This window comes from Microtus pennsylvanicus, chromosome 4 (assembly GCF_037038515.1).
Source record: "Microtus pennsylvanicus isolate mMicPen1 chromosome 4, mMicPen1.hap1, whole genome shotgun sequence".
NCBI lineage: Eukaryota > Metazoa > Chordata > Mammalia > Rodentia > Cricetidae > Microtus > Microtus pennsylvanicus.
The window spans coordinates 11,017,606-11,030,887 of record NC_134582.1 but is presented as its reverse complement, the minus strand read 5'-3'; the positions used below and the strand labels follow the sequence as shown (position 1 = coordinate 11,030,887).

Sequence of the window (13,282 nt, the reverse complement as noted above, 5' to 3'; positions counted from 1 at the left end):
CCAAAGTTAGTGCTTTTTTTTCTTCCTTCGCCCCCATTTCCAAATTTCCAAGTGTCCCCCAACCTTGAACTCAGAGCTCTACCTTACTGTATTTCCTGAGTATTGGATACAAGGCATAAGCACTCATGGTTGGTGTTTCCTTCTGTACTACTGGAAATTACACCCAAGATACTTAAACGTGCCAGAAAAGCCAAGTTACAGATGTGCTATAGGCCCTTACTGTATAACTCAATCTCACTCACTGGCCTCAAACTCAAATGTAATCCAGGGTAGCCTGAAACCTGTGATCAATTTTTGTGCTGGTAAAGCAAGTTTGTACTGGAGGCCCAGTGAGTGAGTGCTTTCTTGAACTGAGTTCTCACTGCTGCTTTTTATTGTTCAGTAGAATGTATATGCACAGATATACATGTATTTCATGTAAAAGTATGTTAACACAAACATGTTCATGGGTATTTGAAATGAAGTACAAAATGTTAGTTTATAAAATATGTGTTCTATACAGCTTACAAATTACATGTTAGATTTTAAATTGAGCTTCAAATGTGAGCTTATTGTTATTTTAGATGAAGAAAATTTGTGTGTAGGGAGGATTTGGTATATGAGCACAGGTGCCTTGGTGTGAGTGTCAGACAGCTTCTAGGAGTTGGTTCTTTCCTTCCATCTGGCTGAGACAGGATCTGCTGTTGCTACATTCTCCAAGCTCACTGACCTGCCTATCTCTACCTCTCCTCTCACTTCAGGGTGCTGGGATCACGTGCTGGACACCCTACATCTGGCTTTTAGATATGTGGCTTTGGGTTGACTTCAGGTTGTCAGGCTTTTGTGGCAAGTGCTTTCTTTCACTGCTGAACCATTAGGCAGGCCAAAAAAAAAAAACTTAAGTATGTTAGTTGCAGTAATTCCTGTGAGTGTGATTAGTAGGGAAAGTTGATAAGGATTTCTTCCAACTTTACTGCTAAATAATTTCATGAGTACAGTGATAACTAGTATGTCTGTATGCTGATGAATATGGTTATCATATTTGTGCCCTTAGGGTTTTAATAGATGTTTCATTTCTCCTTTCCATGCCCGTTTTCTTCAGGGTGAATATAGAAGCAAGAAAGCTATATAATCCATCTGTGATAATCTGCCCTAGAGAAATTGTTCTATACAAAGAACTATGGGGCTTTGAATGAGATGCAAACACAAGTGTGCTTGCTCATCTGTCTTTATAGTAATGCAAAGAGATCATTGTAGATGTTCTATGGTCTGTTATATCGTATTTCACATACATATGATACTCTTCATAAATTGTATTAGTAAACTGTTAAATTTAGTCAGAAGTTATTAGACCATTTTCTTTTGGTATAATTTTCAGTAGCTAAGCTGTTTTACAATGTCATGAAGTTAGGCAGTCAAATAAACTAGGAAATGTAGAGTTGATGTGTTTGGGGTATTGGTGTCATTGTTTGAGAAAATAAAATTTGTTAGCCTCCCAGTACTACAAAACAGACAGGACAATAACAAAAAAGCCTGTTTCTTTAGGGACACTTTATTTCATATTGCTTGTCTTTTTTAGACCTTCCTTTTTCTATCTGCAGTCTTTGCAGATCCTTTGTTCTCGTACAGCAGGTTCTGTGTTCCACATTGAGTACCACAGAGCTGTTTCTTGTTCATTTCCACTAAGATTGTTTCAATGCATAGAAATGTAATTGAGTGTAAGGGTATATTGCTGTTGCTGTTTTTGAGAATAGGTCTTAACTATATATCCCAGCCTGGCTTGAACTGGATCTAGATCCTGTCTCAGTCTCTCAAATGCTAAAATTGTAGGCTTGGGCCACTATTTCTGACTTTTACTTTGTTAACCTCACAAAATTTTTGTATATGAATCACATGTATCGATTGGGTGTTCAGACAAATTAGGTTTGATCAATGAAGGCACCAATGTGTCATATAGGACCTGTCAGTTACCTGGACAGTTCTTTCCCAATGGTTCTGTCCCTAAGCAATGTTGGTTTGAATTGACTTTGTCAGTTCAGTGTATTCATGTAAATGGAATCAATTCAGTATCTAGCCTTAAATGTTGAGCTTCTTTCCATCAGCAGAGTGATTCTGAGATTCATCAGTATATTCAGAATCCGTTACACTGGTGAGGGGTGTGGCTGCGTGATAGAGTACTTCCCTAGTTCACTAGTCGAGTCCCTTAGCACGTGGGGGCCCTAAAAACACACAGATAGACGCATAGCATACAAACCTCTCATTTGAATTCTTTGCATTTTCATACACTTTGGATTAGTTTCATTAACTGCAGTGTCACAAAAAGTTTTGGAAAAATAATGACTGTAGTAGATTAGAAAGATACAGACCATGTTAAAATGAAACATCTTGATATGGGATCATTCCACCTATGAATACAGTGTGTTTTAAATGTCTCAATATTTTTTAGTTGTTACTTAAGCTTTATATATCTTGATGAATCTTTTTAAATATTTTACATTTTAAACTTGTTACTGAAATAATGGGAATGCAGTAGATTTTATCATTGCTTGTATATCTTACAACATTGCTCAGTTCTCCAGTGCATTGTAGAGGTTTGTCATAGTTGTCCTAGGATTTCTATGTAAAGTTAAGGCATTAGTCCCAAGAAAACAGTTAATATTTCTACCTTTTCCTGTGGTTTGCATTTTTAATTTTTCTTTGTTGTGCTAATTAGAGCCTCCAGTGCAATGCTGATTAGTCACACATAGTTTTCTATAAAAATTTAAAACACCAATTTGATTTTTTTTTAATATGAGTGGGAATTGAACCCAGGACCTTCCTGTTTTAATATTGGGGATTGAACCTAGGCCAGCCTCCCTCCCTCCCTCAGGGCCAGCACTTCTGCCACTAATCGGTGTCCCTAGGTGCCTTTTACTTCTCACAAAATTGCCAAGGCAGGCATTTAACCAGGGAGCCTCCTGCCTCAGCCTGGTAAGTAACTGGTATTATACAGGCCTGCACCACCAACTCTGATTCAAAATAGCTTATTTGAATGTGTTTTCCGATGTAAATGTGTCTTTATAGCTTCTTTTAGCTGTCTACCCACTTCCCCAAACATTCTCATTCTGTGGTATCATTATCATTTAAAATATTGTAAAGTGTACTTTGTTATTTCTTCTTTCACTTAGAGGTTATTTAGTTTCATATTGTTTATTCTAAAATTTTTGATTTTTTTTAATGGCCCCAGCATGTGGTGATTTTTTTTTTAATACTTTATGTATGCCTGAGAATTTGTTAACGATGTACAGATCTTCTGTGACTTACAGATGGGTAGGGGTGTGTGTGTGTGTGTCTGTCTATCTGTGTCTCTGTGTCCTATCTATGTAAAGAATTACTGAGATTGTTCTGGTGTTGGTTTCTTATTTTTTTGTCGGGCTTTGCTTCATTTATTTTGTTACTCCCTTTTCTTCCTATGGTACCTACTAGGAGTAGAACTGTGGCCTCCCACAGGCTAGACCAACACTCTGTCTCTGATGTATCCCCTGTTGTAATAAGAGCTGCAGCCCCCAACACCCCAGCCGCCTGCTCGGCTAGCTTATGCCCCGAAATAATTACACGGACACTGTATTCTTTAAATCACTGCTTGGCCCATTAGCTTTAGCTCCTACTGGCTAATTCTGATATCCTGATCAACCCATCTCTAATAATCTGTGAGCACCGGTCTTACCGGGAAGATTCTAGGTCGGAGCTTCATCGCGTGCGTCTGCCTGGGAGTGGGGCATGGCGTCTCTCTGAGGAGTCTGCCCCCGAGAGGAGAGCTGTTGAGTCTGAGGTCACTTCCTCTTCCTCCCAGCGTTCTGTTCTGTTTACTCCTCCTACCTATCTTCTGACCAATGAGGACCAAGCAGTTTCTTTTAATTTAACCAATGACCTTCCTCCATCAATCCCCAACCCACATTTATCTTAAAACCAACTTTAGATACTTTCAGGGTCGTTAGTGTTTTTTGTGTTTTTATCTTTGGTAATAATTTTATATCTTATTGTTACTAGGGAATTTGGGACTACCTCTTGGATTCTAAGACTTATCAGTAAGAGGACTGGAAGATATACTTGGAAAGAAGCTCAAGGACAGTTTTGTTACAATTTCAGAGAAGACAAGAACAGGAAAACTCCTGGCAATTGTCAGGAAGAGAGAAGCTGTTCCCTATAAACCAAAGAAAACAATGGGTTTTGGCAAAGCAACCACATGAAAGTGGAAGAAGCAGGGGCCTCAGAGAAAGTGAAAGCCCTAGGAATCACAGGAAAGCAAGATCAGGCTTTGGCCAGAATCTGAAAGAAAAGAGCTAAAGTTACACTTTCCTGGGTAACCTAGGAGAGAGTGCAAGTACCTGGGCAATACTTGGTGGGAGCTTTGCAAATGTCTGCATGGAGGGTTTCTTGGGATGACAAATATATTATTTCAAAAAAGGGATGATTCTGTTTTATATGTATGACTGTTTTGCCTGCATGTATGTGTGTGTACTGTGTGTATGCCCAAAGAGTTGAGAAAATGGTGTCTGATTCCCTGGAACTTGCGTCTATCTATGTATTCTTTCAGTTGCAAAGTTTTCTTGATCCCCTCCATTTCTTAGACATTGTGAGAAAATAATACCATCTTTTATCTTTAACTATTAACATTTTCAGCTCTTTTAATTTTTTTTCATAATTTTAGGTTTTCTTTTGTTGTAATTTTCCTTTATCCTGAACTTTAGTATTTATTTCCTGCAGAGTCTGTTAGAAGCAAGTTGATTAAGTTTCTGTTCCACAGTATATATTTGTGTCTTGACTTCTTTTGCAAAGGCCACTTTGCTTGTTTGTGGACTAATGGGTTAGGAGTTCTTTTCTCTCAGTTCTGTAAAGATGTTCCATTGTCTTCCAACTTTCTTTGTTTCTTCAGACTTTGTTTTTCTGCCTCTGTAATGGATTGTTCTGCTCTGGCGGCTGCCAGAATAGACAAGACTTTAAAGGCAGCAAGAATGGGTCTTATTTTGTAGTTTCTACAGGGAGATAAGATGTGATTTCAGTTTGACTTCTGTAGAGATGACTGAGCATTAAAGGAAAAAAAGTAAGGATGCAGGCAAAGCCAAAGATGTGGAGATAGAGAGAGAATAGAAGGGCCACTGGATGTCAGTTCAGAGAGGTTCCTCTAAGTGCTAACTTGAAGCCTACTCAGGTGACTTCTTCTGGAGTTGGGGTGTGAACCCTCAGGAATTCCTGCCTGAGGGTCTTTGAGAGGAGCTCAGAAAGTTGAAAAGGATTTGTACCAGAAGGGTTCTAAGAGAAGAAAGTGTGGCCTGCCATTACTTGTTGAGTAGTTAGTTTAAATTACTTGGTGTTCACTAGGCCTCTTGGGTGTTTAAGTTCAGGTGTTTTGCTTGTTTGTTTGTTTTTTTTAAGTTGAAAATATTTTAAGACTTGGAAATGTTTCAACGATTTTCCCTCTAGACTTTAATTTATTTTAATTTGTGTCTACCCTTGTTATATAATGTACACATTGTTAAGACTTCTTTTTTTGAATTTTTTATTTTACTATGCTTGGTTAGGTAATTTGTACTAATGTATATGTTCATTAATTTATTTTTTGGCCATTGGGTTCTTTATTTTGGAGTTGGTAATTTTCAGCTTTAGCATTTGTTTGATTCATTCTGTAGTTTACATTTTTTGAGATTCCCGATCTGTTCATTAATTTCATGAGCATATTTGTAATAATTACTCTAAAGCTCACATCCGATCTGTTTCTGTTTGTGTGTTAGTTGTGTGCTGGTTCTGTGGAAACAGCATTGTACTGTTGGCCTACCCTCTGAAGAGTTGGGTTTTGCTTTAGCAGGTATTTAGTAGCTTCAAAATCTAGACTTTCCTCTACTGTTGGCAACCATTGCATTATCAGTTCTTTGCACTTTTCCGAGTACTGGTTTCCTCAACCGCTGTGGATTTGTCTATGTGTGTCAGTCAAGGATTCATGCATAGGTCATAGTTTGAAGATCCCTCCCCAGTGGCTCCTTTATTTACTTATTGTTAAGCTGCAATTTTATGTGTGAGTTCTGGTTATCCTGAGTTACTGAGACTGGGGGTTTCCCTCAAGTACAAAGTCTTGGGAATGCAGCTCTCATCCAATGCAGCATTCCTTACCTGCAAGTTGACACCTTTCAGTTTGCATCTTCCGGTCTTTCTACTTTGTTTTTAAATGCTTTTTATATTTGGTTGGTTAAAACTGTGGTTTGAGGAAAATTACCTAATTGAAGCTCCTGACCTTTGCTGGAAGTGGAGTCTGCTCTGTGCTAGTATGCTCTGTGTCTGTGTGCATTTGAGCTGAGGAGGATTTGTGATGTAGGATCAGTCTCCTCAACCTTTTGGTGGCTCTTACTGTGTTATGCTTGGAGAATCTTGTCTGGATCATAAATCTATGAATTTCCCTTTATCTGCCTTTGTGTTTAGTTATGTTAAAGTTGTGTTTTTAATAACTACACATACTTTAGTTGCTTTGTACATTACACAGTGGATCCGTTTTAGAGTGTGTGGCTGGGTGTGGTGATGTACAACCATAATCCCAGCCCTTGGGAGACTGAAGCACGTTTGTGTGTTTCAAGCCAGCTTGAACTACATATGAAAGAAGCAAGCAAGCAAGCAAGCATTTTGCTAGCCAGCATTGATGTTTTTAAATAAGCTTTTCTGTTTGAGGGAACAGAGAAGGTGAGAGACAGGATTCCCATGGGGGCATGACCGGGGTCGGGCTGAAGTAGACTAAGGTCTGTGTCATGCGTCTGTCCATTCATGTTCTTACCCGTTGCTCTTTATTTGCTTTATTTCACGCCCAATAGAACACAGTTTAAGTGCTTTGTGCCCTAGATTATGGTGGTCCTGTTGTTCTCAGAGGAACTTGAGTGAAATGTTCTTCTAATGCGATGACAGAACAGCCTCAGTTATGCCGTTATTTTTCTTTAATCAGCTGTATACTATTCATTTCAGTTCAAAATCACAAGAGGAAGATCTATATTATTATTTCATTTCTTTTTTTTTAATTAATTAATTAATTTATTAAGGATTTCTGCCTCCTCCCCGCCACCGCCTCCCACTTCCCTTCCCCGATCAAGTCTCCCTCCCTCATCAGCTCGAAGAGCAGTCAGGGTTCCCTGCCCTGTGGGAAGTCCAAGGACCGCCCACCTCCATCCAGGTCTAGTAAGGTGAGCTTCCAAACTGCCGAGGCTCCCCCAAAGCCAGTACGTGCAGTAGGGTCAAAAACCTATTGCCATTGTTCTTGAGTTCTCAGTAGTCCTCATTGTCCGCTATGTTCAGCTAGTCCGGTTTTATCCCATGCTTTTTCAGACCCAGGCCAGCTGGCCTTGGTGAGTTCCCGATAGAACATCCCCATTGTCTCAGTGTGTGGGTGCACCCCTCGTGGTCCTGAGTTCCTTGCTTGTGCTCTCTCTCCTTCTGCTCCTGATTTGGACCTTGAGATTGTTTGACTTTTTTCCCATTCGTAGTATGGTGATGTTTGTACTGTTAAAAAGTGAGGCTGTCTAAAACATACCAGGGCAATACAGGAAAATTTCTAAGTTTTTCCCCTTTTCCTTTTTGTCCCTCTGTCTGTCCCTCTCTTTCTCCCCTTTCCCAGTAACTGTTCAGTTCTAGTTACTTTGCACTCTAAATCAGGGGTGTCCTGCAACCAGATAGCTGTTTTAAGGGGCCCTGGGTCAGTCTAGATCAGTGGTTCTCAACCTGTGGGTCATGACCCCTTGGGGGGGGGGTCAAAAGACCCTTTCATAACGGTCACCTCAGACCATCAGAAAACACAGATATTTACATTATGATTCATAACAGTAGCAAAATTCCAGTTACAATGTAGCAACAAAATAATTTTATGGTTGGGGGAGGTCACTGCAACGAGGAATTGTATTGAGGAAGGTCGAGAGCCACTCCTCAGATTGTCCCTGGCCTCAGGAGAGCCTGTGCTTTCCCATTGCCCTTCGTTGATCCAGTTCTCTAACTAATGGTGAGAAAATGTAAAATTTAATCAGTCATTTATTCTTCAAGGTTATTAGAAATGTTCCCTTTTTCTTAAATTTTGTTGATTTTGGTATTATGTGTAAAGTGGAATTGAATTTCAAAAAATATATTTGACTAATTTAAAGAGTATAGCTCCATAGCTGAAAGATAAGGCCACCAAAACTCCATTCTGAAAGTTCCATTTCAGTTCTTCCCTTTGCCCACAGGCCAGTAGTTACTTTGAGATGAAGTAGTAATAGTGGTTTTGCTTGCCTATACTCTGGAAAGATGCGAAAAGAAACTTTAAGATGTGTTGTATGGAGTGACTTTAGTGATCTTCGGTGCCCTTTATAGACGACGGCAAGAGAACAGTTACAGCTTTCAGTGAGACTGGAGTACAGACGGATAACTGGGGCATTTTAGTCCTGGGTGTGTCTGCTTGGTTTATTTTACGTATTTGTTTTTGAGACAGGATCTCATAGGTCAGGCTGGCCTTGAATTTACTGGGTAGCCTAGACAAGCGTTGAATTCCTCTTCCTCTCACCTTTATCCTCTAAGTGCTGGGAATGCAGGTGTGTGCTACCACACTCAATGATAAGTATTTATTTTCAGTGGGACTGTTTCTATATTAAAAGCACCAGTTGACAGCTATTTTTAATTGAAGTGGGTTTGTTATTGTTGCTGTTTCTTTAAAAACTGAGTAATGAACTGAAGCCTTGTTAGTGGGGTTGATGACATAGGATGAAGTCTTTGAGTAGAGGAAGTTAGAAAGGATGTTATAGGTATGATTGCATTAGGTTAGTGAGCATTGGTGTTCTCATATAAAAACATAATCATAACTTATCTGGAGTCACATGTTCCATTTATTGGCTTCCTTCATATAGAAAATATAGTGGCCAGCAGTGACCCATGGTGGGTGAAGCCATGTATATCTTCTGGGTGAAGGAAGTGTTCTGTACATTCTCCATGCTTTGCATCATGGTACTTTGAATAACCATGCTTCCATGTTCACATCAACTTTTTGTTTTTCAATTTATGCACAGCACTTGCTCTGAAATTTGGGGACTGAGTACACCAAATACGGTAGATCAGTGGGATACAACAGGCCTTTACAGCTTCTCTGAACAAACCAGGTGAATATTCTGCCCTCTCTGAACCCTAGAGACCTGGTGGGAGGGTGTGCTTTGGAAGACCTTGACGGGGTTGCGTAGTGTAACTTTTGCCTAGGATGTTAACTTATTGTAAAGAAGGCATAGCATGTAAATTATCTGCTTGCCAGTATTAAAAATATATTAAATGTTTCAACTGATGTTTTGGTCAATGCAATTTTAGTTTTGAATCTTTCAATGATTGTGTCCCATAAAGAATAAGTCCTTTTTATAGTTCTATACTCAACTGTAGTCCAAGATTAGACAGATTTGTTATTGGCCTAATTTTTAAGTAGATTCTAGTTTTTTCTAAATTTCTTGTTAATCTCATTGTTATACTAGTATCTGATGAACGCTTACATCACAATTAACAGTAGGCTAACTTGTTTTCCTGTCATCTTTTTTTTAATCCTTCATTCTCTTGTAAGCCCATTGGTATTTGTCCATTTCATCTCACGTTCATCACCATTTGCATTTCTGTGTGAGCTTCATAAATAAGCCTCAGATATTATAAGTCACACTTGAATAACAACGTTAGTCCCAGTAAGTTACTGTCACATCATTGTTGGTATTTACCACCATTTTCATACTACTTCCTTTTTTGACAACCAGTTGCTTCAGAATTAATGCCTTTGAGGATTTAGCTTATTAAAAGTAGACATGAAATTTTCAAGTATAACCACATAACACTTTGTAGACCACCTGCCGATGAAGTTAGCCTTCCGTTGGCATGTGAGTTGTTACACGACACTGATAGGAGACAGGTGCTAGTGCCGCTGCTTGCTTGATCAGATCCAAGCCTGAGTGCACTGTTCTTCCTGAATATCACTAAAGCTAACTCAGTGGCTGTGGTTTCCTTCATTGTGCTCTTAGTGTATTAATTCATCCCTTTTGATGACATCTCGTCTCTCCTTCTAAAAATGCCTTCCTCTTTCCCCTTGCTTCCGAATAGGTCTCTTGATGGCCGTCTTCAGGTTTCGCATCGGAAAGGGCTGCCACATGTTATATATTGCCGATTATGGCGCTGGCCGGACCTTCACAGCCATCATGAGCTCAAGGCAATTGAAAACTGCGAATATGCTTTTAATCTGAAAAAAGATGAAGTGTGCGTAAATCCTTACCACTACCAGAGAGTTGAGACACCAGGTAGGAAAACCAGGTGGTTTTTGGTTTTGTTTTCCTCGTTTTAAAGTAAAAGACTGACTAAAGGCTAATATTCCTTGTGCCTCCGGGAAATTTTAATGTAAAGTTTGGTGGAAGTTTTAAATGCTTTCTTATTTTTTAAACTACATTAGAAAAGGGGTGTGTCCACTTCCTGGGAACGTACTCTATTGGGCAGGCAGGTGTGTATTGAGGAAATGTCACAGACTTGTTGTCTGCTGAAAGTGGTCCATGTGTCTCTCTGGTACCTACCTTCAACATTCCATTCTGACTGCTTTCAGAGTGATAGCATTTTTAGAGAAGTAATAGAGTGAAGTTTATTTAGGACTTTAGATTTAGCGAGCTAAAAAAATCCTAGAGTCTTAGAAAAATTTTTACATCTGACTTTAGTGATGACTTTTCACTCACCATTTCTAGTGGAATTTTATAAATTCTTATGGTAATGCAATATTTACAGGGCCAGATTGTTCCCCAAAGTAAAAAATAAGCCTTAGTTTGGGAACTTAAATGGTGAGTTCCATAAGTCAGCTCCCTGATGAGATTTGTCAGGTTCTAGGTATCATAATACCAGACAGGTGAGCCAAGACTTTGAAAAGTGAAGCTGCTGCCTTCTGTCTGTGAGAACCTTGAGTAAAGACCCCTCCCCTTTAGCACACTTGCCACTAACTCTGATTTCTTTAACTCCTGCAGTTTTGCCTCCAGTATTAGTGCCTCGGCACACAGAGATCCTGACAGAACTGCCGCCTCTGGATGATTATACCCACTCCATTCCAGAAAACACTAATTTCCCAGCAGGAATTGAGCCACAGAGTAATTACATCCCAGGTATTTTTGCCTTGAAAATCTCTTAAAACTTAGGTAAATAGCAATCTTGTAACAAATGCCAAGTGTTAGTAATGTGGTTTAATTTTCAAAATGTTCTTGGCTCTAGATGGAGAAGTCTGATTTGTGGGGATGGTTTTGTGCAGGGTCTGCGCCCAACACATTAAACGGTTTATCTCGATAAAAGGTTTACTTTTAATTTCCTTTTCTTTCCAGTGACTTTAAACAAAATACTCTGAGGAGTAAGAAAAAGATCCTAGTAAGTTTGTCATATCTGCTGAAGTAGAGAGGAGTCCAGAGCGTGATCATACTATGTCCCTGGAACAGACATAACCACGCATCTCTAAGCAGTCATTTCCCATGGGGAATTTGCTGATGCTTATTGCGAATAAACACTTAGTAGTGCAATATTTTAGTTTTATAGATAGCAACACATTGAGGAAAATAAAGGGCTTGATTATATTTCTTCTGGGCCTAAGGTAATTCTGAAAAAATGAGTGAATTCAGCAACATGGTTCTCAAATTCTTTGGTAAAAACTGTGGAGTATGTGGGGTGAAAGGAGGGGGACAACTGGATTCAGTTGTCCTTTCCACCTTTGCTTGAATGCGGGACATTGATGAGGTGGCCAGGCCTATGTGGCAGACACTGTACCTGCTGAGCTATTTTGCTGAAGCTCAGATTCTGCTCTTATCTCTTGTTTTATGTGACCCAGTAATATTTCACGATTCAGTACCAACTCTATAGTTTTTATTGTTTACTAGAAAAAAGACAAATACTTATTCTTTGTTTGCAGAAACTGATCAGGAACTATTTGTGTTCTGAAGTTTTTATGTCTTTTGATCCCTACCTACCTGCCTCTTCCATTCCCTCATCTTTTTCTGATTTTTTTTATCCCATTTCAGCTTTTATTTTATGCAATAAGAAATATGCAGGGAATCAAAGACTTTTATTTGGCATTATAAAAATGGTATTTGTCCATTGAAGATAATTTTTAAATTATTAGGGAAAAATGAGTTTTATTGGTTTTAATAGCTCATTTAAGTATTGATTTATTTCAAAAGAGTACATTTTAAGGGCTTCTCTGTCCTATGCCAACCTGCTTTTAGCCCCCAGGTGCTAGTTAGAAACTTTTTGTGACATTAGTAAAGAAGAGGAGTAAGGTGAGGGAAGAGAAGAATCATAAACTGAAACATTTCCTTTTTGGGAGAATTGAGTATTTTTTATATACTGGCTAGAAGTGGAGTGGGATTATGTGTGTGACACGAAGTCAAGCGTTTAAGTCTTTCACGTGGCAACTGTTGTTACTTCATAAGGCAGACAAATTAAAATGTGTGCGTATCGCAGTCTTCTGAGACACACACCAGCGAATTACTTGCAATATTATTCATAATTTCTTGTTTAATGTTAAGAGGTTTAGGCTTTTTTCCTCCCTTTATTCTTTTAACTATTTAAATGTTAGTGTTTGATAAAGTAGCAAATTAGAAGGGAAATGCACCAGTTTTTCTGGACACTCGGGCTTTCCTGCTCCCATTGACAGCAAAACCAAAGAATTTACTTTTGTTTCTTTTTATAATTTTTATTTTCAATATAATATTTGAACAAATAATTAGATTTGAATAAATATAAATAAAATACAATTTTATTTTTATTAATTTAAAGTATATGTAATATGTATGTCTATTTGCATGTCAGTGCAGATACCCACAGAATTCAGAAGGGGTGTTGGCTTCCCTAGAGTTGAGTCACCTGACCTGGTGCTGGAACTGAGTTCAGGTTCTTTGCAAGAATAATACCTGCTCTCAAATTCTGAGCCATTGCTCCAGTCCCTCAAAAGAACTTTTATCATTATTTTAATGCTGATAACTTATCAGTTTATAAATAAATAATAATGGAGGATGGTAATAGAATGAGATAAAGTGTCTTAAAGTTGAGTTTTTTGCGTCTTAGACCTTTGAAACACCAATGTTGAGACTGTCGGATATCAACTTTTTAAATTTTCTTACATTTAATATTTAAAATAGTGTGTATTTTTTTTTATTTGGATCTATGAAGATACTTTTTTTTTTTTTGCCATACTGACTTCTAAATGAGAATGGGGGAGGCAGTTTGTTTTAAAGACAAGTTGACTCTTACTGTGTAGACCAGATTTGCCTCGAACTTACAGGGATCC

The 13,282-nt window shown here is 38.5% G+C and overlaps 1 protein-coding gene across 4 annotated transcripts in view; it reads left to right on the top strand.

The window, feature by feature from the left end:
* Positions 1-13,282, top strand: part of Smad2 (SMAD family member 2) — a 62,723-nt gene that overhangs the window by 34,974 nt on the left and 14,467 nt on the right. For 2 of the 4 annotated variants that reach the window (XM_075968243.1, XM_075968244.1), the window contains exons 3-5: positions 9,024-9,113; positions 10,081-10,274; positions 10,980-11,114. In XM_075968243.1, the coding sequence (XP_075824358.1) occupies positions 9,024-9,113; positions 10,081-10,274; positions 10,980-11,114 (419 nt within the window). The remainder of the gene's footprint in view (positions 1-9,023; positions 9,114-10,080; positions 10,275-10,979; positions 11,115-13,282) is intronic. The other 2 variants (XM_075968245.1, XM_075968246.1) reach the window with 1 other exon arrangement.